At 39.5% G+C, this 24969-nt stretch overlaps 1 protein-coding gene across 1 annotated transcript in view; it reads right to left on the reverse strand.

Annotated features, from left to right (window-relative positions):
* The window catches only part of ENTREP2 (endosomal transmembrane epsin interactor 2), a 450066-nt gene that overhangs the window by 72954 nt on the left and 352143 nt on the right, over window positions 1-24969 (reverse strand). Inside the window, exon 4 of the mRNA XM_081291850.1 lies at window positions 5711-5845. Coding sequence (XP_081147976.1) covers window positions 5711-5845 — 135 coding nt within the window. The remainder of the gene's footprint in view (window positions 1-5710; window positions 5846-24969) is intronic.

A 24969-nucleotide genomic window follows, 5' to 3' on the forward strand; every position in this document is an offset into this window, starting at 1 on the left:
ATGATAAGATGCTCACAGCCAGGACCCTTCCTGAGGGAGCAGAGCCATGGGTCTCTGACAGCTCCCCAAAGGAGACACCCAGACTTGCTCTAGGTCCCAAGAGGAGCTGCCTGACCTCCCTCCAGCTGCAGCCTTCTCACCCACACAAGGGGTACCTGGACAACAGAACAAATGTCCCATCCCCTCAGCTCTACAAATGTGAGAATCCCTGCATGGCTGGCATGGTGGAGTCCCATGTGCCCTCATGCCCTTTTCTGAGTGAGGGTGAGGGTGGAACAGAAAACCTGATCATGCCTGAGATATTGTTATCATGGTAAGAGACCATCACTACCCTCCAGAGGGGTTTGTGTGTCCCCAGCAGTTCTCTGCTAAAGATTCAGAGAGTCCAGGAGGAGTGTTGAGTAGAAAGCACAGAAAAGAGACATAGGAATGTTAGGGCCTCCAAGCCACCAAAACAAATTAAAAAACAATCTGAAGGATGACTGAAACAACATCAGCATCATATTCTGAATTGCAAATATATTCTTCATCACTTTGATTTCTGCTTCCCCCCACCCCCAGCCTTTATGGATTGTGGCTGTACAACATTTCAGGTTTCAGAAGGTAGGGAGGGAAGTAGGAAGAGGGTTCGGCCTAACAGTGGGTAGTTAGACAAATCTCATTAAGTCAGCACCACTTAATTCAAACACTACTGAAATCAAAGTGCTTTGACTCCCAAGCCAATTATAAGGGATTTTCCCAGCATAAAATGAGTCCTTCAGATACCAAGGATGGATAATCTATAATTTAATATGGAAATTTAGATATAGAGTGTTACTAACCAGATAAATAGAGCTCAAATGAGACTATGGAAAAGATCAATGAACCCGCTCTAATTGCTGACCAAAAAGGAGAGAGCAAGGGAAAGTAATGAAGAGAACATTTCCTGTAGCCTTTTCTTTTGCTAAGTGTCAAGAACATTTTGCAAATGTTATATAAGCAGGGGCTCCCATGGAACTCTGTATATAGAATTAGAGCAGCCCCATCCCAGAGTGACTCAATTTCCTACTACCTATGCTTGTTCTGGTACCTAAGAGTTTTAATGCCAGTGAAGCAACACTGGGTCCATGCAGAAGACCCCTTTACTGCAGGGAATGTCATCAATCACAACATGGTTTGAATCACTTTTCAAGAATAATGTTAAATTCAAAGTGACCTCCGTTGCAAGGCACTAAGCAACTCAGTGAGATCCTGTCTCTAAAAAAATGCAAAATAGGGCTAAGGATGTGGCTCATTGGTTGAGTGTCACTGAGTTCAATCTCTGGTATCCAAAAAAAAAAAAAAAAGGTGACCGCACCACCAATTACAAGGAAAGTAGTTAAGATGGCATTTAGATCTATCTGACTCTCTGGGCTTCTATGATTATGAGAAGGAAGAACAAAATCCTATTTGATCTAAAGCCTATTTAAATGGAGCATAAAGCTTCAGTTAGCAATTAAGGATCGCAACTGTGCTTTAGTGCTTTGATGTGTCCATGTACCTCACAGAAGAGATCTAAGAAAGACATGAGACACATAGAAAGCTCCAGTGTAATTAACTAGCTAGAGACATCCATGGATGCAAACTGTGGCCAGAGAAGAAAGCTGCTATAATCTAAGGGCTCAAAGCAGAGGTACAAGGGCTCACTGAACAAATGAAGAAGATACAGAAAGTTGAGAAGGGAGCTGCCAAAACTCAATATCACAGTGACAGCAGAGCAAAAAGGCAATGACCACTGCAGAAAATATAGCTAGGGAGAGAGGTTTTAGAAATACAGCCAAATGAGGTGGAAAAGGAAGACTTTTTTTAAAAAACTAGAGAAAAAAATGATAGTTATGAAAGACAGATAAAAGTGGTCCAAGAAATGTACTGTTGTCCTGAAACAGGACAAAAAGATTCAAATATAAAGTTATAGAAATTTTTTTTTCTCAAATAAAGTAAGGTACAAATTCATAGGTTGTAAAAGTACACTGGGTATCATGGGGAAATTGATAGATTGATAAGTATCAAGACATATCAAAAAAGACATATCATAGTGTATCTAATAAACTTGATAATCAAAAAATACTACTGAAATCTGTACCAAAAGAAAAATGTTGCCCTGTATCAGACAGGATGGGCCAGGTTATGTTGCAGTAATAAATATTCCTCCAAATTCAGTGGGTTAAAACAATAAAGGTTTATTTCTCATTCATGCTACACAACCAGTGTGAGTAAGTTGCAGGAAGCTTTACTCCTTATGGTATCTCTGAAAGGATAGTAGTTGGAGGAAAAAGAATCTCATCCCACAATTAAAATCTCTAGCTTGGAAATTATATATATATATATATATATATAAAGTGTTGTTCTCATGGCTTTCAGCAACCAGAAGAGGACTAGATAAAATAATCGTACCATGCAGGGATAAGCTAAAGAGCCAGGAATAGTTTCAAATGGCATTAATGACTACAACATACATAAAAGGAAAAAAGAATTAGACCAACTTAAAAATTTTTCCCTAAATAAATACTCACTGCAAAAGAGAATAGCATTTCATCTACAAAACTTGGTGGGGTGGAAATATTTCTCAAGAATTCTATACTGGGGGGAAAATTATGTGGGTTCTGAGGCCTTCAGCTTTGGACTTGCATTGAACCCCACTATCAGCATCCCAGCATCTCAGCTTACAGATGGCCTCTTGTGGGATTTTTGAGTCTCCTTAATCATGTAAGTCAATTCCCCTAATAAATCCCTCTGAAATACATATAACTACCTATATTCTATTGGTTCTGTCTCTTTGGAGAAACTTAATACAGAAAAGAAGATGTAATATTGCCTCTGTGCATATCACATGATTCTCTGCATAGAAAATTCAAAAGAACATACAAAAAAAAGCTACTAGAACTAATAAGTGAGTTTAGCAAGATTGCAGGATACAAGCCAGAAAGAAACATCAAATTTTTATACGCTAGCAGTTAATAAAAGATGATTTTAAAATACCATTAAAATTGCATCAATAAATGTGAAATACTTTAAGCATAAATATTATAAAATAGACTAAAATCTATATACTGAAAACTTTACAACATGGATGTTTAAAAAATAAAAGAAGACTAAATAAATGGAGAGCTACATCCATGAATATGTCAATTCTCTTCAAAGTGATGTATGGATTTCAAATAAAAAATCTCAGCAGGATTTCTGTAGAAATTGACAAGCTGATTCTAAAATTTATATGGAAATGCAAGGACTTAGGATAGTCAAAGCATTTTTAGATAATAATAAAGTTAGAGGACAGAAACAAACTATAGATAGGGACTCATTTCCAACAGGCCTCTTAATTTCACATGAAACTCAGATCCCATTCCCCTGTATAAGCCTTCAGTGAGGGGGCTTGAGCAGGCTGCCCCTTCTTCTAATTCCTAAGCTTCAATTTTTAGGCAAAATCAGCCTCCCAACTCAATCATAAAACCTGCCTCCTTTGAGTTTCATGTCACCAGTTCCAGTATTCAATAAAATATTGGAATACTCTTTCTTTTGCCTTCAACCCTTACCATTTTTCCAGGGCAATTTGAACATCCACCAGGAAGAGCCCCTGAATAGGCTAGACTAGCCAACTAGGTTTGCCATCTTGACATGATCTTCTTGAGTATTCTTCACTTTATTCCATTTTGGCTGCACTACACCAAATGCTTTTCTCATACAGGTACTAAAGTAGTGAATAAGGGTAAGTTTGCAAGTCACCAGCTCACCACAGGCCTGAGTCTGCATTCTTACAGATGGTATTATTTTTCCAACACTATCACTACTTTTCAAGCTACAGTCACCTTGTCAGGGGCTGGAGGTTTATGAAGATGTGTCCTGGGTCCCACAGAGTAAGCAAGGTGCCAAGGAGAACTCCATGGCTTTTATGGAATTAGCCAAACATACCCATAGCTGAAGAGTGTGGGAGGTGACTTACAGGTTTAACTGCATCCTACATGGCTACAGTTTGGTAAGTTTCCTTCCAACAGTCAGCATATTAAAGGCTCAGTCCCAAAGGGGTGCTATTTGGAAGCAATGGAGCCTTTAGAGATAGAGTTTGGGAGGTCCCTAGGTCATTGGAAGTGTGCCCTCCAAGAGGATGTGAGAGCCCAGTCCTTTCCACTTTTTCGTTTGCTCCCTGGTTTCCTATGAAGTGAGTGGTTTTGCTCTGCCATGAGTTCCCACCATGATGTGCTGCCCTGCCACAGGCCCAGGGCAAAAGGAGCTACTCAATCATGGACTGGAACCTCCAAAACTAAGCCAAAATAAAACTTTTCTCTTATAAGTTGATTATCTCAGGGATTCTGTTATAGTGACATCAAGTTGATTAACACACAAAGTGGCCTAGAGAGTAGAAAGATTCCCTTGGAGATTTAGTAGCTCTTCCAGGAAATCGGTAGTTGCATTATAATTACCTATTATTTTGTTATATATTTTTTTAAATATGAAAAGAAAAGTTAATCAGTTGCCTAGGTAACTTGGGAGTTGCCAGAAGGAGATCTGAGCAATGACTGCTTTTGTCCCTTTAAGAAGGGCTCTGAAGGGCTGAGCAGGTCCCAGATGTAGTGAGGCATCAACTGTGGTGATATGTAATCTGGGACAGTAAGAAAAAGCCTAGAACCATAAGAGAGGGCGTCCTGCACTGTTTTGCTTCTGGCTGCCCCCAACCCTGCTGAATTATCACTCTTGTGATGATAATCAATAAAATCTATGCAATTTTATATTTTATCTTGTGGGATGCTGGGACCCAGAGCTCGGGTATTTCCATCCCAAGCAAGCCAGGTTTGCAGAACCAGGCAGACTCTTACCACATTGATTAGGTGCATCCTTTGCACATCTTTGCTTATTTGCCATCTACTGACCACCCATGGAAAACTATAATCACAGGTGGCAAATTCCAGAGGGCCGCATGTCCCCTCCTTCTTTCCAGATTTGATGTGGCTTTTCTTGAAGCCTACATTCCCCTACATACTGTGTTTCCTGTACACATACTAGAGCTCACTATTTACTATAATATAATCCTATCACCAACCAAGAGTTCCTTTGAACATGTCATGTCTTTCGTTAAAAAAAAAAAAAAGTTTTAGCACAATTGCATTCAATGTAAAGATTGGGCTCATTGTTCATATGTGTTTTTAAATAGCCAATTTTGGTTTTCAGAAATTTAAAAAATTGCTTGCAACAAAAATAAATAAATAAACAGAATAATATGAACAAATTTTCCATGTCATTTTTCTTAAGATCAGCTATTTTACAAGAAAACAGATTGCCATGAGAGATTAAACGATTTTTCTCCAAATGCCCTTTAAATAGCAAAATAAACACCCATGTGTTTTCTGATGATGTTATAGCAAAAATGTCAGAAAAGCAATGGAATACATCACATTGTCATTTGTAAAAAGGAAAAAAAAAAAGAAAAAGAAAAACACTCTTAAACATCCACATCCCACTTTGCATATGTCAGTGGCAGGAAAATGGAAAGGTAAACATGGAAAACACTATCCAGAAAGCAACATCTTCCAAATGAACATCTATAATCCTTTAAAATGTTCCCCTGAAAGACATTGCCTCTGGCATTGAATCTACCTGGATGAATTATGGGCTGAAAGGAAACTGTATGCTAATAAATCTTTCCATAATGTCTTCACGGGGTGAAGAAACGCATGCACAAACAGCGCCCAGCGGTCACCTTCAAGGTCAGCCTCACAGCGTTGCAGTTCTCCTGCAGTGGGTTCAGCTTCAGCGTCTCCCCGAGGTTGCTGCAGCCAGATGACTGGTGCTGCAGCTCACAGCAGACACACACCTCCACACTGTCAAACTTGATCTAGACGGAGGAACACAGACAGACCCCACCGTTACCTCTCCGTTAACATGGCATTGGGACCTCGAGGGCAGGCTCGAGAGACATGATTAAGGATGCGTGAAGATGGCTCAGTGCAAAGCATCCCATTTCAGTTACCCTTAAGTAACAAATCAAACACAATTTCTATTGACCAAGGCCAGGAAGGACACCATCAGGAATTCCTTGAAATTCCTATTTTAACAGCAATGAGTAAAAAAAGAAAAAGTATATTTGAAGAAAGCTTAGCTGTGCATTCCAGAAAAATGGCAGGTGAATTATAGAAAAACGCTGAAAATCACTCAAACTGATTTGTGCAGGGAGATACGTTATAGCTCTACATCTTGACTCATGCTTTTCTCATGGTCAGAAATTTCCTGTCTTATTTTGTGGTATCAAACTCCTACTCATCCATCAATGCCCAACTCCAGCTCTGTCTTTAAGGTCTTTTCTGGGTTTCCAGTCCTACCTCTACTCGACACTTATTTTATCCAGCTATACTTACATATCTTATCATCACCATATTTGCAGTGTTGAATAAATTGTAGGTGTTCAATAAATGTCGAGTAAATAAAAACAGCTTGGAAAATTAAAAACCATGGATGGAAAGAACAACAGTCCAAGCATTTCAATAAACAGTGTTAGACCAAGAGATACAGTAGAGTCTCAGTGACAGGGGAAAGAACAGAGTTACCCCATGCCTGGGAAGACAGGGGATTTTAAAAATATAAAAACCTAGAGGTAAAATGACTAAAAAGAAAATCAATAAAATCTATGCAATTTTATTCAAAATAGCCTGTAATAGGAAACAAATGATTTCCCTTAGACTAGGAGGTGCCCTACTTTTCAATAAATACTGTCTTTTACCAGCCAACTCAAAATGCTAATGCTATTCAGATAAATATTGATCAATTATAAGTGTAACAAATGTTTTTTCATTGCATGAAGTATTACAAAATATGATGCTGTGAAATCCTCATGCATCCATGTGTCTGCTACTTATAAACACTGGATGTGGGGTAATGCAGCATTCTTAGAGCCAAGAAATGTGGAGGCTCTCATCCAAGGGGCCACTTCCCTCTGCAAGGTCTGCTCACTGCATCCATTGCTTTTGAGATAAGGTTCCTAGATTTTCCCTTTGCGTTCTGAATTCTCAACTGGGCTGGCTGCAACAACACCTACAAATAAGCCTCTTCATTGTGTTCCTGTGGGCTTTATCATTCTGGTCCTTATCTGTATTTGCCATTGCTTTTTAAAAGTGACTTTCCTTTTCAGATATCCATAATTATCACCAAAATATTGCTTTCTTTGGGGAGCTTTAGCTAATTCAATAAGATAAGAAAACATTATAAACTGTATAAATTATAAACCTGCTTGCATTCAAATGGCATGATTGAATGTCTAAAACAATTAGGAGTCTATACTGAAAAACTGATGGGATTAATGAGAGTATTAGTTACACCAATTATAATAAATGCAATACTAGTAAAAATTAGTCAGAACAAATATCACAAAAAATTACATTCACAGTAAAAATAAATATAAATTAATAAATAAATATGAAAATTAAGTAATCTAGGTGAAGTTGTGTTTAAATGTTATTAAAGAGCAAGAACTCAGATATAATGAGTGTAGGTCACTCAATCTGGCCAACCACTAATAATGAGCCTCCTCCTGGGTTTAGAGAATCCCCCACCTTCTGTTTTCTGCCTTCTCCAGAAATGTCCTTCCAGCCTGCCTTATGAAACAAGGCTCCACCCATGGAACAGGACTTTATCAAACTTCAGACAGAGCTTTGGTCACAAGAACCAGGCACTGAGCAGACTCCATTCTGGCATAAGGGACAGCAGACACCTTCTATTTAAAGGGGGAAAGGGACTGAGGTTCAGGAGGCAGGGTTCAGAGCTCAGAGTCAACAAGGTCATCAACACTATGCTGGAGGGGTCTTGGTCAGGTGGTGATGATGGGTGTAGATACACAATTTGACATGACTATAGCCATCTTGGTTGTAACCACTATTTTGCTTGATAGGTGACCTTGACATACATCCTGAAACCCACAGGACAAAGTCATTATAGGAAAAAGTCATTTAGACAGTTAATTGTGTGTGTTATATCAATCACTGATGCTGTGTGACTTATACCAACCACTGATGCTGGTACTGTTTCTTAACTGATGATAGATACTTTGAGTGAGGCCATGTGTGCTCCAGTTGGCTGTGTCCCACCTTTGTCTGGCTTAGCTTATAAACCCCTTCTTCTTGCCTTGGAATACAGGGATCCACTAATCTCACTGCTGACCAAGACACACTTCTGTCTGAAAGTCTCCAATAAACTGTGCTTGTGAAATCCTGGATCTGTTAGCCTCTTCCTTCAATCTTCTGGTACCTTCTCCTTTGGCAGCTGGTTCTCATATGCTGGCACTAGGTTTTACCAAAATAGTGGGGTCACCCTCAATGCAGTTCTTTGGTACAATTTGGATTTTCCTTCCTTTCCTGGCTACATCCAAACTTGGTTTCTGGTTGTCCTGGAGGCTCTGTGAGCCACTGGAAGTTCTATGATAATTCCTTCTAGGGGAAAAACAGCTGCAGTTGGCTCCTTCACAACTGAGAACCCTGACTGAAACAGCCAGCCTGGATCAGGGCGGGCACATAGGCTGCTCCTGAATGGAAAGTTGCAGGATTCTAAAAATGTGATCCTTCCTAAGGATTCATGTGCAGGCATTCCAAATAAGAATCAGTGACTAGAACAGGGGAAAATATTTTAAAGTCCTGAAGACATAATAACGTCTGTTCAAGAATTACCCAGAAAATCCTGAAAAGGGGTAACAATAGGAGGGATGGATATTAAAGGTATTATCAAGATGCTATATTCAAAACACTAAGGCAATGGCTTCAAAACAGAGATCAGTGAGATAATTTCAGAAATAGAATTATCTACAGGAATATAATATATGAAAAAAATAGCATTTCAATTCAGTAGGAAAACGATTGTTTGCTTAATAAAGGTGCTAGCATAATGAACTATTCATCCTTCGCTGTCTCATATAAAAAGTAAAATATCTTTTACTAAGGATCTAAGTCAAAACAATAAATATCCAGGACAATATAAAAAGAATGGTTGCATTGACATGGAATGTGGAGTCCCTTGAAAAGCAAAAGCAAATCTCCAAAGCTAAGAGGCCACAAAACAAAAGATAGACCAGGACAAAGCCAGGGGTATACCCAGCTAGCCAGGCCTGGGGCTGGAGCAACCAGCCCCCCAGGCTGCTAAGTTCCTGGGTTAAAGATCTTGAACCCCCAGATATATATTTTAGGAGATTCACAAAAATTTAACATTTATTAGGAATGAGAAAGGGGACACACATACACATGTAGAGAGAATTAAAAATGGGAAGAGAATGCTAATAACTCAGTACTAGTAAACTTTAAAATCAATTAAAAAAAAATTTTTTTTTAAATTTAGGTGGCCTGAAATGCTTACTATCTGCTTTAGATGCACAGCTGGAGTGAAAACCCTTATTTCCCCTTCTATCAGTTACTCTACTAAAGATTCCAAATCCTGGAATGGCTAGATGGAACAGCTGGGATCATAGGCCTGCCCCCTGGCTAAGCAAACACTGTACACCAGGAATGTGTGTGATGGACAGATCACTCCCCAACTCCTGAAAAGGTTCTTCTGATTTGGAAACTAACCAAAAGAAACCATAAGAAATGTACCAAATAATTGCTTCTTCTTTTCTTCTTTCTATGAACTATATTAAACAAAGTAGTCAAGTTCTACTCTGTCAAGTTTTCATCATGTCATAAACCATGGGCAGGGAGGCAAGATTGGCTCAGAACCTGGTGTCTAGGCTTGTGAATCTCATCTTTGGCTTTGGCTGTCTCTTTGCTGCTCTCAACTATATAAAAGCCCAACTTTCTTGATATGCAGTCAGTCCACTATATTTGTGGACTCTGCATCTGCAGATTCAACCAACCACTGGTTGAAAATGTGAGAAGAAAAAAATTACATCTGTACTAAATAAGACTTCCCCCCACTCATTATTCACTAAACAATACATATAACAACTATTTACAACACATTTACATTGTGTTAAATATTGGAAACAATCTAGAGATAACTTAAAGCATACAAAGATGTGCATAGTTTATATGCAAATTCCACACCATTTTATGTAAGGGACTTAGGCATGTAAGGATTTTAGTATATGTGTGCTTGTGGGGGTATCCTGGAATTAATCCCCAAAGTATAGTGAAGGACAAGTGTAGTTCATTCTCCCACACTTCATAAACATGCAAGGAATTATTATATAATCACACTTCTAGGCTTGGCATTGAGACTGAAGTAGCTAATGTAAATAACAAGACAGTTTCCTCAGTGAAGGATCGTCCAGGGAAAAGGAAGGGAAATAGGTTTGGCTGGCAGGCATGCTTTATTACATAAAATAACCCTTCAGTAGCCCAAAGGAATAGATATCCAAATAAATCTTTTCCATCAGTTATTTCACTGAGTTTGTGATTAATTCTAAGAAAAATTCTGGAAACCTCTTGATTAGTTCCTTGACCTCGACATCTGGGCATGCAGGCAGCTGACAGATTTATTTCAAGAATGCCCCTTGGTGTTGGGGTCATTGGAAAAAACACAGCAGAGCTTTGCAAATGAAGCCACAGTAATTTTTCATGAATCTCTTTGGAGTATTTAAAAGCTATCCCGCCCCCCTTATTTATGGCACATCGCCTGTCTCATAGTAGAAAGGGCTTGTACAACAAAAAGACAGGGATGCAATGACCCTGCAATTCTCTTATAGAAGCACAAATGAGATAGAGAGGTGACCTTCAGATACTCCTAAAAGGACAGCAGCAGGGGACGGCTAAGCCTGGAGATGAAGGTGTTATCGAGTTCAAGGGAGGGAGAGCAGGACAGAGAGGGAGAGAGGCCACAGTGACTGTGGGCTGGGGCATGCACAGTGGGCACACCAGGGTCCCCGACTTACAATGATTCAACTTGGGAGTTTTCAACTGGACAATGGTGCGAAAGTACAGCCACATCACCATTCTGGTTTTCACTTTCAGAAGTCAGTAAATGACGAGATAATTGACACTTTATTATAAAATAGGCTTTGTGTTTGATGGTTTTGTCCAACTGTAGGTTCATGTACATGTCCTCAGCTTGTTTAAGGAAGGCTAGGCTAAGCTGTGGTATTCTGTAGGGTAGGTGAATTAAATGCATTTTTTTTGACAAGGATGTTTTCAACTTATGATGGGTCTGTTGGGGTGAAATCTTATCATAAGCAGAGGAGCTTAGCAGTACCACAAAGTGGTCCAGGACAGACCACTTCACCTTTCCAAGCCGCAGGATCCTGGGACCCTACTGAGGACCAGATGAGGTCACAGAGGTAAAAACACAGTATCAGTGTCATTATTTACCGATGTGATCATTGTTATCATTATGTTAATGAAAGAATGGGTTTATAAAACCTGATTTTTAACTGTGGCAAATACGCATTGCACAATGTTTACCACCTTCACCATTTTAAGTGTATCAATCAATATTGTTAAATACATTCATTATTGTGCAACCATCACCACTATCCATCTCCAGAATTTTTTCATCTTGCAAAATTGAAACACTCGCCCATTGAGTATGAGTTTCCCCTTCCTTTCTCTTTTCTACTTTCTGTTTGAATTTGACCAATCTAGGTACCTCATATAAAGGAAATCATATAGTATTTCTTTTCATGGCTGTCTTATTTTACTAAATGTAATGTCCTCAATGTCTTTCCATGTTGTAGAGTGTGTCAGAATTTCCCTCTTTTAAAAGTCGAATAATTCTCCATTTATGAATATACTACATTTTGTTTATCCATTCATCTGCTGATGGACACTTGGGTTGTCTCCTTTTGACTGTTGTAAACAATGCTCCTATGAACACGAGTGCCAGTTCTCGAGACTAAAAGGCTCAGGGGTTACTCCAGTTGAACTGGGCTAACTGGGCTGCACAAAATAACAACACAAGAGACACAAATATCTTTTTCTTTTGGGTCACTGTGACAGCTCCTCTGACCTTAAGGGTCCCCAGAAAGAGAGAGAGCCAGAGCACACTCTGACCCCTTTTATTGAGGAGAAGCTATTCAAATGAGGCAAGGGGTCAGGTTTCAGGGGGCTGAGTCTATCTTCATGATGTCCACTGTCAGCAGGTTGACTGACACCTGGGTAGGCCACACCCAAGGGCACAGTAAGAGAAGGGGACACACAAGGCACTTCCATGGAAGATTCTATCCTAAACAGGGCAAGGGGTTATATTACAAAGGAACAGGTGAGCATAGCTTCACCTATGGGACTGTAGCAAGACACACCTAAGCAGGAGACACCGACCCTTGAACCCAGAAGGGTGGGGAAAGCTCTGCCACATTTCTGCGACTGAGCGCCTCAGCACCTAGACAGGGAGTGTGACTCAGTCATGTGCAAGGTTGGTCTCCTACACTCGAGTGTACAAATATTGGTTCCAGTTCTTACTTTAAATTCCTTTGGGTACATACTCATAAGTGGAACTACTGGATCATATGGTAATTCTATTAATTTTGTGAGTAAATGCCACATTGTTTTCCACAGATTATGTACCATATTACATTCTCATCAGTAGTACACAAGGATCCCTATTTCTACAATTTTTGCCTCACTTGTTATCTTCTGTGTTTCAAATTTTTTTACCATAGTCATTCTAATAGGTGTGAGGTGGTAATTTATTGTGGCTTTGATTTGCATTTCCTAAAGATTAGTGAGGTTACATACCACTGTATGCTTCTTGGCTGTTTGTGTATCTTCTTGGGGAAAAATTCTATTCATATTCTTCTCTGTATATGTGAATTCAGAGACATCTAAATCATAAAGACTACTGGCAGGATTGTTATTTTGATTCCATCCAAGCTCATTTTTTAAATTAGGTTCTCTTTTTATTGTTGAATTGGAAGAGTTCTTTATATGTGATGGATATTAACCTTTTAACAGATACATAATTTGTAAATATTGCCTTTTCACTTTCTTGATTGCATCATTTGATGAAGTAGACCCTATTTTTAACACTGCTGGGATTCTATCACTTATGAAAACATTTTCATTAATCTCTTGATTCCTATCTAATCCAATAATTTTGGGGGATATGTCTGAGCTAACATGGATGATTTATCAAAAATGTACATATAACTGGGTGAGAATCAATTGCTTAAGACTGAGTAGATCTTGGGGCCTGCTTCAGATTCTCCCAGCTGCTGCTATGATCAAAAGACCTGAAGAGAACAATTACAGGAAGAAAAGTTTATTTTGAGGCTCACGGTTTCAGAGATCTTAGTCCATAGATAGCCGACTCCATTCTTTGGGGCCCCAAATGAGACAGAACAACACTGCAAAAGAGTGTGGCAGAGGAAAGCAGTTGGGGACATGGTCCAGGAAGCAGAGAAAGAGAGTCCATTCACCAGGTATAAAATATATACCCCAAAAGCACACCTCCAATGACCTACCTCCCCCAGCCGCATCCTACTTTCCTTCAGTTACCCCTCAGTTAATCCCCATCAGGGGATTAATTCACTGACTGGGTTCAGGCTCTCATAACCCAATCATTTCTCCTCTAAACCTTCTTGCATTGTCTCATGCATGAGCTTTTGGGGGACACCTCACATCCAAACCATAACACATGTCCATAAGGAAACCTTCCAGGGATGGTGAGAAACACAAAGAAACTTGCATTTTGAGTTTGATTGCTCACAGGCTGATTCCTCCCCCTGGGATATGCCTGTCTTACACTGTTGCCATTAACTGAGGCAAAGAATACAGGGAAAGGACCTTTTTCCTCCCCAAGACTCAGCATAGACATCTTCCTTTTCATTCTCAAGTGAGAGCTAGTGTCTCTGAAACAGGAGTTTCCTTTTCCACATGTGCTTGTAGCAGGTGCAACCTCATCAGAGTGCAAACTCCCCGAGGACAAGGGCTTGGCACACAGTGACTGCTCACAACTGACAGAAGTGGAGGATGGACAGAGAGTTATGGCACTAAAAAGCTGGGCATAAACGTGTCGTTTTGGTAATTTGACCGGATTGTCAATGCTTCCAGAAGGTTTAGTATTAAGTTATTTTCTGTATTTTATGTTGCCTTGACATCCTGGAGCCTTACTAACCTTGGAGAGGCTACCCCTCCCAGGGGTAGCTAATTCCCACAGATAATAAAAAACTTGCTTGCAAGCCCCCTTTTGTAGGCTAACCAATCAACCCATAGTCTATACCCCCAACAATCCCCTTTATCTAACTATAGCACACCCAGCCAATATTTTCCCTGTCCTAAATCAACTCAGGACTAGGTCTCGGACAACTAGGGACCTTCCATATAACCAAAACCCACCAAAATTATTTAAATTTGCCAATCTTAAACTTGTTCAAACCTGCTTATCTGTTTCTTCACATAGAAGACACAATAAAGGCTCTGGCCCTACACCCCTCTGCCTCCTGACTACCTGGTACCTGTTTGTGTGGCTCTTCATGGTGTGGAAACCATAAATAATAAACTATTCTTTCAAGACAGTTGTCTTTATGTCTGTGTCCTACTATACCTGATTACAACAAATTTTGTCTACCTTTCAAACAGGCTTGATAAATCCTTCTCTAATCATTTGGCACTTCAATTTCTCTCTTTCCTAAGCATATTTCAACAGATACTTTTTGCTATAGTTTGGACTTGGTTGTCTCCTAAAAACCCATGTGTTAAAGGCTTTCTCCTCAGCTTGGTGCTACTGGATTAGGTGGCAAAAAAATTCAGATGTGGGATCTAATGGGACATCTTCACATCATTGGAGTCATGTACTTGAAGAGATAATGGGATCCCAGCCCCCTTTCTTCCCCAGCCATGAGGTAAGTGGTTTTGTACTGTCATGTGCTTCTGCCATGGTGTGCTGCTCCCCACTGGCCAAGAGGAACAAGGAAAATTGTGGACTGAAACCTCCAAAATTTTGTGCTAAAAAAACTTTTGTCTTTCTACAAGTTGATTGTCTTAGGTACTTTGTTACGGATGTAAAGCTGACTAACACACTTATGCTTCAAATATATCCATATATGTCCTAGAGTGAAATCAATAAACTGTACAAGTATTATTCCTCAATATAAGATTAGATGATGTGTGATACAAGAGGATCTTCTATAAAATATGAAGTTATGTGGGGCTTAGGTTGTGGCTCAGTGTTAGAGCGCTTACCTAGCACGTGTAAGGCCCTGGGTTCGATCCTCAGCATCACATAAAAATAAATGAATAAAATAAAGGTATTGTGACCATCTATAACTAAAAAAATATTTAAAAAAATAAAATAAAATATGAAGTTGTTCAAATTAATGCATAATTATAGAAAAAGTAAAGGTCAATATATTTCTTTAGTCCTTCCCTTAGGAGACTTTTTCATTTTGCTTCTAATACTACTATAAATGGGAGAGCCCTCATTTGTTCTATGATAAAATTACAAAAATCTGCACATTGTCAACTCCACAATACAGCTAATGGAGAGTAGTGGTCATGCCATGTCATTCCAGGCTTCAGAATAAGACTGACCATCTCTCAAACCCACTCACTGTGTGTTATGCACAGGAAACACCAGGCAGGGTGGGCAGAGGACAGGCAGTCCATTTAGGGAACCTCTTCATGACAGAAGAGCCGCTTATCAGTCCCCACTCTAACCCTCCTTGCATGGCACTGGATGCCATCCCGAGTGCCTTCTCTGACCTGGGCCTAGATCTTGGACAACTTGGAGACCTACAGCCTAAAGTTCACTGGGGCCAGATGGCTTAGGCCCTGAGGCTACTCCACACTCCCTCTCCACACAGGGCCTGGCCCTTGGCCCAGTAACTTCAAAACTATGACCCACTTCACCCTGGCATTCCTTAGTACAAGTCCATTCTAGGAAATGGGAAAATAAACCTTTGGTAAGTGGACATGAGAGATGTTAGGTCAGGGATGCTACACTTTATGCCAGTAGCCTGGCAGTCAGCCCTGACTTCAAGCACTCTTTTTTTTTTTTCCTATTGACAGATAGCATTGTTTTTGTACTGCACAACAGGATGTTTTGAAGTATACATACATCGTGAAATGGTTCAATATGGCTAATTAACAAATGCATTACCTCTCACAGCTATCAGTTTTGTGGTAAGAGCACTTAACATCCATTCTCTTTACATTTTTCAAGGATACAATACCATGTTCTGCGTGATCTTACTTATATGTGGAATCCGAAAAAGATGATCTCATAAAAGTAGAGAGTAGAACGGTGGTTACCAGAGGCTAGGTGGTTGGGGAGATATCAGTAATAGGATACATAATTACAGTTAGATAAGGGGAAATGAATTTCAAGAGATCTACTAATAGCAAGGTGACTATAGTTAATGATGATACATTGTATTCCTCTAGCACTTACTGAATCTGTGGGAAGGTCAGTCCCACCAAATCTGCTAGGGTAGGGTGTGCCTCACTCCAGCATCCCCTGTCCTGTTCCAGGACTTGAATCATCCCAAGACTGGGCTTGACCAGCTTTTACCCTGCATATGTGAATTCAGAGACACCTAAATCATAAAGACTACTGGCAGGATTGTTCTTTTGATTCCATCCAAGCTCATTAGATTCTAAATTTCCACCTTTAAACTGACAGACTATTTTATCCCTGCATTACTTTCAATATATTTTATGGCCTAAAGCCTGCCCATTATGACTGATCAGCATTTCTGAATTTCACTTTTCACATAATTAAAGTGCATTAGAACACAGGCACGTGGTATAGGAAATGCATTTATGTGGCTGGTGAAGGCAAAGAGCTGTAGCATTCTTTGTTTTAAAATCACCTTTTAGTATTTGCACTATGGCGACGGAAGGAAACAGACATGAAAAGTATTTATTCTTTTAAAATCCCAAATCTGATGAGAATCTAGATGTGTTGGTCAACTTTCCATTGTTGGGACAAAATAACATGAGATAATTAACTTAAGAAGAGAGGTCTGTTTTGGTTCATGGTATCAGTGGTTTCAGTCCATAATTGGTTGGCCCCATTGCTTTGGGCTCATGGAGGCACAGCACATTATGGTGGGAGTACACGTATACGGCAGAGGAGGTCTGCTCACCTCATGGCAGCCAGGAAGCAAAGAGGGATAAAGTAAAGGGCTAGGGTTCTAATAGCCCCTCCATGGGACTGCCCCCAATGACCTAACTTCCTACCACTAGGCTCTACCTCTTAAAGGGTCCACTGCTTTCCAATAGTGACACAGATTGGGGACGTTTCAGATCTAAACCAAGGTTTTTTATTTGGGGTGTGTGTGTGTGTGTGTGTGTAAAATATTTAAGAAAAAAATTATCTAATTCCAGAAGAAAGGATTTTATTGTATAAATCATATAATCAAGTCTCATAACCTTCCCTAGATTTTTAGGGAAAAAAAAGCCTACATGTTTTTCATGTCTATCATCAGCTATTTCACCTTTATTTTGGTCTCTGATTCATCATATTCTGTTACTTCCCCTGTTGCCTCTGCTACAGATGCTTAGATTGTTTGTGAAATAGTCTATTTTAAGTATGGGCTTAAATTTTTTTTTTAATCACATATGTGCCATCCTGATGAGAGAAGGAGAGGGGGGGGGGGAAGAGAAGACTAAGAGTATGGGAATGTGCAGATGCTAACTGGAACTCCTGCCAGGGAGGCAATTGTCAAATGAGAACACTAAGCCACCCTCACAAGCTCTCCCTGAAGGCTTATCTTCAGAGGAAGTGGAACCCATTTCCACAGTCCTGCGGATTTTTATAAGACCTTTTTATGTACATGAAAAATCCAAGGACAGCATCAGTTGGTAAGTTATGGATGTTCGCACAAGCATCCCCCATCGAACAGAAAACAAGGCTGCTTCTCTTAAGATGTTGGTATCGCAGGAGAGGTGTGGAAGGAGTTTGACACAGAGATTCTGTCTCCCATGTAACTTCAGGGAAGTGCCTTGCATCTACCTCTCCCGAGACGCCTTTTGTTAATTATGTAGACTTGCACTTGTAGGCTGGACTCTGAAATTTCATTAATTAGCACTGTAATCAAAGTACAGCTCTAGTTCACTGGCAGAAATGGACAAAGAGCTGAAGCAAATTGTCCTGGTTCACAGGAAAATAAGGAACACTTAGTGTTTTTCTTCCCCAGAGACCCAAACAAGAATGCTTGCAGCACTGGCATTTGAAATAAGACAAAAATCGTCAAGAAATTAAATTAGGTTCTGTGGTCAAATTAACTTAGAAAATTGTGTTATAAAAGAATAAACATGTCTCTCTCTCCTGCATGGCTTCCCTGATTTGTAACATTCTAGTCCATGCTGTTGCCCTTCAAAAAGGGAACTCGAGCATATTGAGTTGACATGTCCTTCTTCTCCTTTCAAAAATAACTTTGATTGCTATTTTCTGTAAATCAGGAGAATGTGCTGTGAGGGGTTCAGAATGAGGGGCTGGGGAGTGGCCAGGTGGTGAGGTGCTTCACCCTCCTGGTGCCCAGCTTTGGTGGGGGTGCCTGCAGAGGAGCCAACTCCTTTATGCTCAGCCCCACTCTAATCACTCTATCTTCAGACACAAATGCCTGCCAACTGGAATTTCTTCCTTCCTAAAGCATAAACCAATAAATCAGAACATTTTTACAAGTTCAAATTTTTTTAATGGTCTTTAACATGTGATAAAAGCCTCAGGATTTTCAGAGTTCTATGTGGAAATGCATTGCTCACAGCAGTGTTGTGTGTTTCTAAGTAAAACTCAAAACACAACAGTGGACACCTACAGATTAATAGTTAACCATTGGTATCCATGGGAGGTTGGTTCTGAGAGCCCAGTAGTTACCAAATTCCAATCCCAAGATGCTCAAGTAGTCATATAAATGACATAGTATTTGCATAGGAACCACACCTCTCTAGATTACTCAGGGTACCTAATATGATGCCCACATATTTCATTTTTGTGAATTCAACTTAGTATTCAGCATGCAGAAAATTCAAGGTTTTTTTTTTTTTTGGAGCTTTCTTTAAATTTTTTTTGAACATTTTTGAACCATAGATTTATATAGGTTGAATTTTCAGATGCAAAACCCATGAAAAAGGAAGGCAACCCTATCTGTTGGTCATTTTCAAATGAAGAAGTTGGGTGGGGTTGCCAGCTGGTCACCATTGATCCAATAGACAGTGATTTTTTAAAATTTGACTTTCTTTTATTATTGGATGGTGGGAGGATCATATTGTATTTGATGGTAAAATTGGGGACCTTCACATAAAAATCTCAATTTCTAGCTTCTCTTAAAAGTGCTGTATTCCAGGCACTAGGTCCTCGGTGGGCGCTGCTTCCTCAGGACAAGGCTTCCTGGATCTGGTCTGTATCTGGCTTGGCCCTGTCAGCCTATGCAACTCCATTTCCTCCTCTCTGTTAAGTGAGGTGCCCTCCTCTCTATGCTTTCCATCCTCCATAGTGGATGTCAGTTCCATCCTGGGAGTTTATTCCTTTTATGATCCTTCACTGACAAGCTAGCAGGGATTCCTAAGGAGCAGACACAGCACGGGGACTGAGTCAGCTATGGGTAACTGGATGTTATCTCAGCCACTAATACTGCCTAAAAATGTTCTGTGAATTCACACAATTGTTTTGACCATCACATTTCCCTCTAGAGAACACACTTCCAGCAGACATTAAAGTCCTACTAAATCCAGTGCCCATTCAGGAGGTCTGGCTGTAGCAGAGCCTCTTGGCCAGGGTGAGGAGTGAAGGAAATGAGAACATTTCCCTGAGCCTGCAGCCCCTGTAGAGGGAAAGCCTTACCCCTCATATCCCAGAGGCCCTGAAGAAGAATGGCAGATACTCCCTGGAGAGGAGTAACAGCTAACAGAGGACTGAGGAGGATGGAAAAGTCCAATCAGGATTAAGCAAAGTTGGAAGCTTTACCAACTCCTGCCCCCTCCCTGCTCCATCCCTAACACAGTTAGCTCCAACTGTATACTTGGAAGCCTGGGGAAGTGTAGACCAAGAGAAGAACACCTACATATGCTGATATCCCAAGAAATGCTGGAGAATTTACCCTAGTCTTAGACGACAATTATCTTCAAATTCTTGTAACATTACTGTGAACAACTGCCAGAGGTGGGGAGCAAATAATTTCCGCTTCACAGAGTGCCCAGTTCTATATACAGGGCGAAAAAAAAAATCCTCTAACAGATGGCTGGTGCTCTGCAAAGTGAAAAGACTCGTCAAGTGCCCCAGTCATAAATCACAGAAAAAAAATGATATCACTAGAGGGCAGCACATCGAATCTCACTCCCAGACAAGTGCAAAAGCAAACAGTGGAAATATCCAGGTCTGAGCTTCTGGAGAGAAAGCTCCTGGAAACCAGGGGACAAACAGCAAGGACAAGGCTATCAATTCTGGGCACCTCAGACCCTGCCCCTCCTTTCTGTGCTCCAAACTCATCAAGTTAGCCTCAGGGCTTTGTGCCTAGTTGTTACCTTGTACCTTTTGAGCCTTAGATAATGTGCCATGTGTTCAGAGAAACACCAGACAACCTCAACCACATTTCCTTGCTCCTTTCCTGGTAGCACTTCCCATTGCTTAAAATTGTCTCCTCTTAGAATGTGAGCCACCCACAAAGAGGGCGCTGAATCATTACTACTCTTTCTTGTCACTGAGGTGTCCCTGGCATCAAGAACATGCCAGACATGGGGTTCCCTTCAGGCAGAATGTGTGGATCCAATAAATAAGAGAATGAACAAATGCACACAGTGAACAGATAAACATTTACATGCAACCATATTGATTTTTATTTTGCTGGGGTTTTCTCTGCAAGGAAACTTTCGAGTTTGGAAGCAACTTCTTTAAATGGCTGCTTTTGCCATGAAATCTGTTTGTCCATGATAAGCCAAATTCGCATGAAGATAAATTAAAACAGGATGATTTTTCCTTAAAAGGGAAAAATCCTGAGTCATTATAACAAAGCCCAAACAGAAGTCAAATACTGCATTTTTAATGAGGCCAAGATAAATCAAGACTATTCTTGATCCATGATTAGTACCACAGAAATGCACCTTTCAGCAACAATGGCAACCAGGATGGAGGCAAGGGCCTATGAGACCGAGAGAGGGGGCTGTGCACTTCAGCCAAGTTTTTCTTCATCTTCACAGCCAGACGTGTCCAGCTGTCCCAGCCTGTGGCTGTGTCCTCTTGTAATTTATTATTCATCCTCATGAAGCTTAATCAGGGTTGCCCTGGTGACTGTGGGGCTCTTTGAAGGGCTGTGGCTACATAATTGGGGTTGGCTTGGTTACTGGATGCTTTCAATTCTGAGATGAGAGTGCTGGTGATAAATGCAGCTCTAAGCCTCAAGAAGAAACTATAATAGGCTTTGGAGAGAATGAGACAGTCGCAAAATTAAGGACCTCCTCAAGACATGCCATTATGTGTCTCTACCTGTGGTCCTTACCAGTCCAGTGACATCAGATAAAGTAACTGGCTCAGGAAAACAATAAACACCTTTTAAAGACGTTACTCCAAACAGAATCATGAGACTAATGAGATTACCTCAGCTGCTTGAAGCGGGGCTGTTACACGGGATGCAGAGTTTGCTGTAAAGATCCCACTCAGACCACTATTCAGCAAATATTTTCCAAGTTCCTGTACCCCATGCTGGGTACAGAGAGGAGGAACTTTGGGGACAGCAACTTGGAGTGTTGTCTATCTAGAAGGGGAGTGACAGAGGATGTGTCCAAAGAACTGATTTCCCAAAAAGAGAGTAATGTGTTGAACAAGGAGGAAGGGGAAGATGGGAGTGGAAGGTCAGAATTCATCCTGGGGCCCTCCTCAGGGTTCCAGCACTTGAAGTTCTGACATCAGGATAAGAAGAAGGCAGAGGGGTTATTGGACTAGAGATCTGAGACATGCTTGTGAGGACCTGGAGGACTGTAAATGTGGTTGAGCCTAGTATCTGGTCTGAGATGCTGAACTGATATCTATATTCATGGTCATAAGGGACATCAGGAGCTGATGCCCACATAGGCCAATCAGCTGGGTGAGATCAGAGCCATCATCATTATAAGCCAGAAAGAGCTCAGAGGATAGGCCAAAGAATGAAGGCCACCCCACCTCCATGTCTGTGACACTCAACTACTCTCCATACCCAGAAACCACCAGAGACAAAGAGAAGATGGAGAGGAAAGGAAAAGATGGAAGAGCTGGACACCTCATGGAGACACAGAGCTCAACTTGGAGAGGTTCCCTTAAACTAACAGAGACCAAATCACTGGGCAGTGATAAGAGTGAAATTTATTTTTCCTTTGTCAGTGGACACATGCCAAGAGGAAGAGAGATATAGATAATGAAGAATGCATTTTTTGCTCTTTTAAGTCCTAATATGAAAACTTTAATCACCCACATCTTATATAAGTCAATAGGATTGGGACCAAATAAATATAAGTAGCTCAAATTTCCCAGTGAACAAAAAAAAAATGAAAATATTATGCTAAATGAAAGCAGTCAGACACACAAGGACACACGCTGTATAATTCCATTTACAGGAGTTACCTACAATGGGCAAATTCATAGAGACAGAAAGTAGAATATTGGTTATCAGGGGCTGAGAGAAGGGAATAATGAGGAGCTATTGTTAAATAAATATAGAGTTTCCACTTGGGGTGATGAAAAAGTTTCATAAATGGGTAGTAGTTATGGCTGCACACTGTGTGAATGTACTTAATGCCACTTAATTTTACACTTGAAAATGGTTAAAATGGTAAGCTTTATGTTGTGTCTATTTTTTCAGAATCAAAAAAGGACTCTCACCTTCATAGGCAGAATAATATGATTTAATTGTCAACTCATGAGTCCCATCAAGTAAAAATGAAAAAAAAAAAAACAAGGTGCAAATTATCAATGAGATAATAGATTCAACATTGACTATGGAGGAACATAATATATTGAAAATATATATAGATATCATAAAATATTTATAAAATACCAGAAACAAGGTGCAATGGCACACACCTGTAGTCCCAGCAACTTAGCAGGCTGAGGCAGGAGAATTGCTTGAGCCCAGGAGTTTGAGACCAGCCTGGGAAATACAGTAAAGATACCAGTTCTTAAAAAAAATACTGTAAACTATTTTGTGCTTATGACTTTAAAAAGATTGAAAGTCCAAACAGATCACAACTCTGAAAAATGCAAATATTGCCAAAAATTACATTTGTAAACATTAGCTGATTCAGAAAATGTAATTGGTGAATCTCTTCAAATCATCATGGAAGACACAATTCGGTAGTCTATACATCTGCATACCCATTACAGAGCACTAAAAAAAGAAAGTCTTCTAAGTTTCCAAAATCACTACAATAAATATTGGTCTCATTTACAAGTGATGATATTTCATTTACTACTTCCTTTCCCTTTTCTGGCTGTATTACATTTGTGTAGCAGTCATATATTGTCTTTTCATCTTGTTTCTCCTAATAGAAGTTCTGGACATACCTTAGTTTTTCTTTGCTGTTATGAAGAAAAAAATTAAATATGCAGAAAGTAAAGAACACATTTGCAAGTAATCCATGGATCAAAGTTAAAGTCTCAAGGGAAAATTGTTTTAATTAAGAGAAATGAATGAAAACAAAACATATCAAAACATGTGGGATACCACTAAAGCAATAATAGGAAGGAAATTTATAGCACTAGATACTTATATAAGAAACTAGGAGAGGAGCTGGGGTTGTGGCTCAGCGGTAGAGCACTCACAAGGCCCTGGGTCCAATCCCCAGCACCACATAAAAATAAATAAATAAAATAAAGTTATTGTGTACAACTACAAGAAAAAATTGAAAAAAAAAGAGAAACTAGGAGAGGCCTGAAATCAATACCTAATTTCTTCATCAAAAAACTAGATAAAGGAAAGAGTAAAAAACCAACCCAAAGCGGGCAGAAGAATAAAATCAAAGATAAAGGCAGAAATCAGTGAAATATAAAACAAAACAATTGATAAAAAAAAAATTTTAAAAAGGAAGTGGTACTTTAACAAGATCCACAAATTTGAGAAGTCTCTAGCAAATAAAAAGAAGATACAAATTGTGAGGCTCTGGAATGAAATAGGGATATAGCTAAAAGCTCAGCAGACATCAAATGGATAATGAGGGAATAATATGAAAATTCAACACAAATATATTTCACAACTTAAGTGAAATGGATTCAGCTAAAAAACAAACTTACATAATATAGAAAAGATGATTTGAAGATCCCTATAACTATTAATGATGTTGGATCCACAATTTTAAGGCTCTCAAAAACAAACAAACAAATAAAAACCCAGATGATTTCATTGGAGGGTTATACCAAAGGCCTAAATTAACCTCAGTTCTTCCCGAAAAGAGGAGGGAAATTTCTCAACACATTTTATGAAGCTACTATTAGCTTAATACCAAACCAGACAAAAAGAGTAGAGAACAAAACAAACAAATAAACAAGAAAATGAAATGAACTAGGAAAAAAACAAGAGAAAATTCCACAACAAAATTATTTGCAAACCAAACCCAACAATGTATAAAGATGATTATATAACATGACTGAGTTATATTTGTTCTAAGTATGTAAAACTGGTTACATTTGAGAATAAGTATAACCCACCATTAACAACAAGCTAAAGAAGAAAAACTATGTGATTATATCAATTGACAAGGAAAAATCTTTTGAAAAAAATTGAACATGAATTCATTTTAAAACTCATGCAAGTCAGGAAAACAAGAGGATGACCACATTTGAAATATATACTATACTTATAACAAACACTATATCATATAATACACACATGTGTATGTTTCTGTTCACATGTATACCTATTGTACATTTTATGTGTACAGGTATAATAATGTATGATATATACATTTTATACATATGCACACAAACAAACCCTATACCTAAGATCACATGATGGTTGAAGGTTGGATGTTGTCCCTTTAAGATTAGCAATACAGTAAGCACGTCTCTCTCATGACACTTATTCAACATAATACTGAATATTGTTGGCAGTGTAATAGGCAGGAAAGAGATATAAAAAGCAAACAGATT

Source organism: Spermophilus citellus (genome assembly GCF_964194105.1).
Source record: "Spermophilus citellus genome assembly, chromosome: 4".
Lineage (NCBI taxonomy): Eukaryota > Metazoa > Chordata > Mammalia > Rodentia > Sciuridae > Spermophilus > Spermophilus citellus.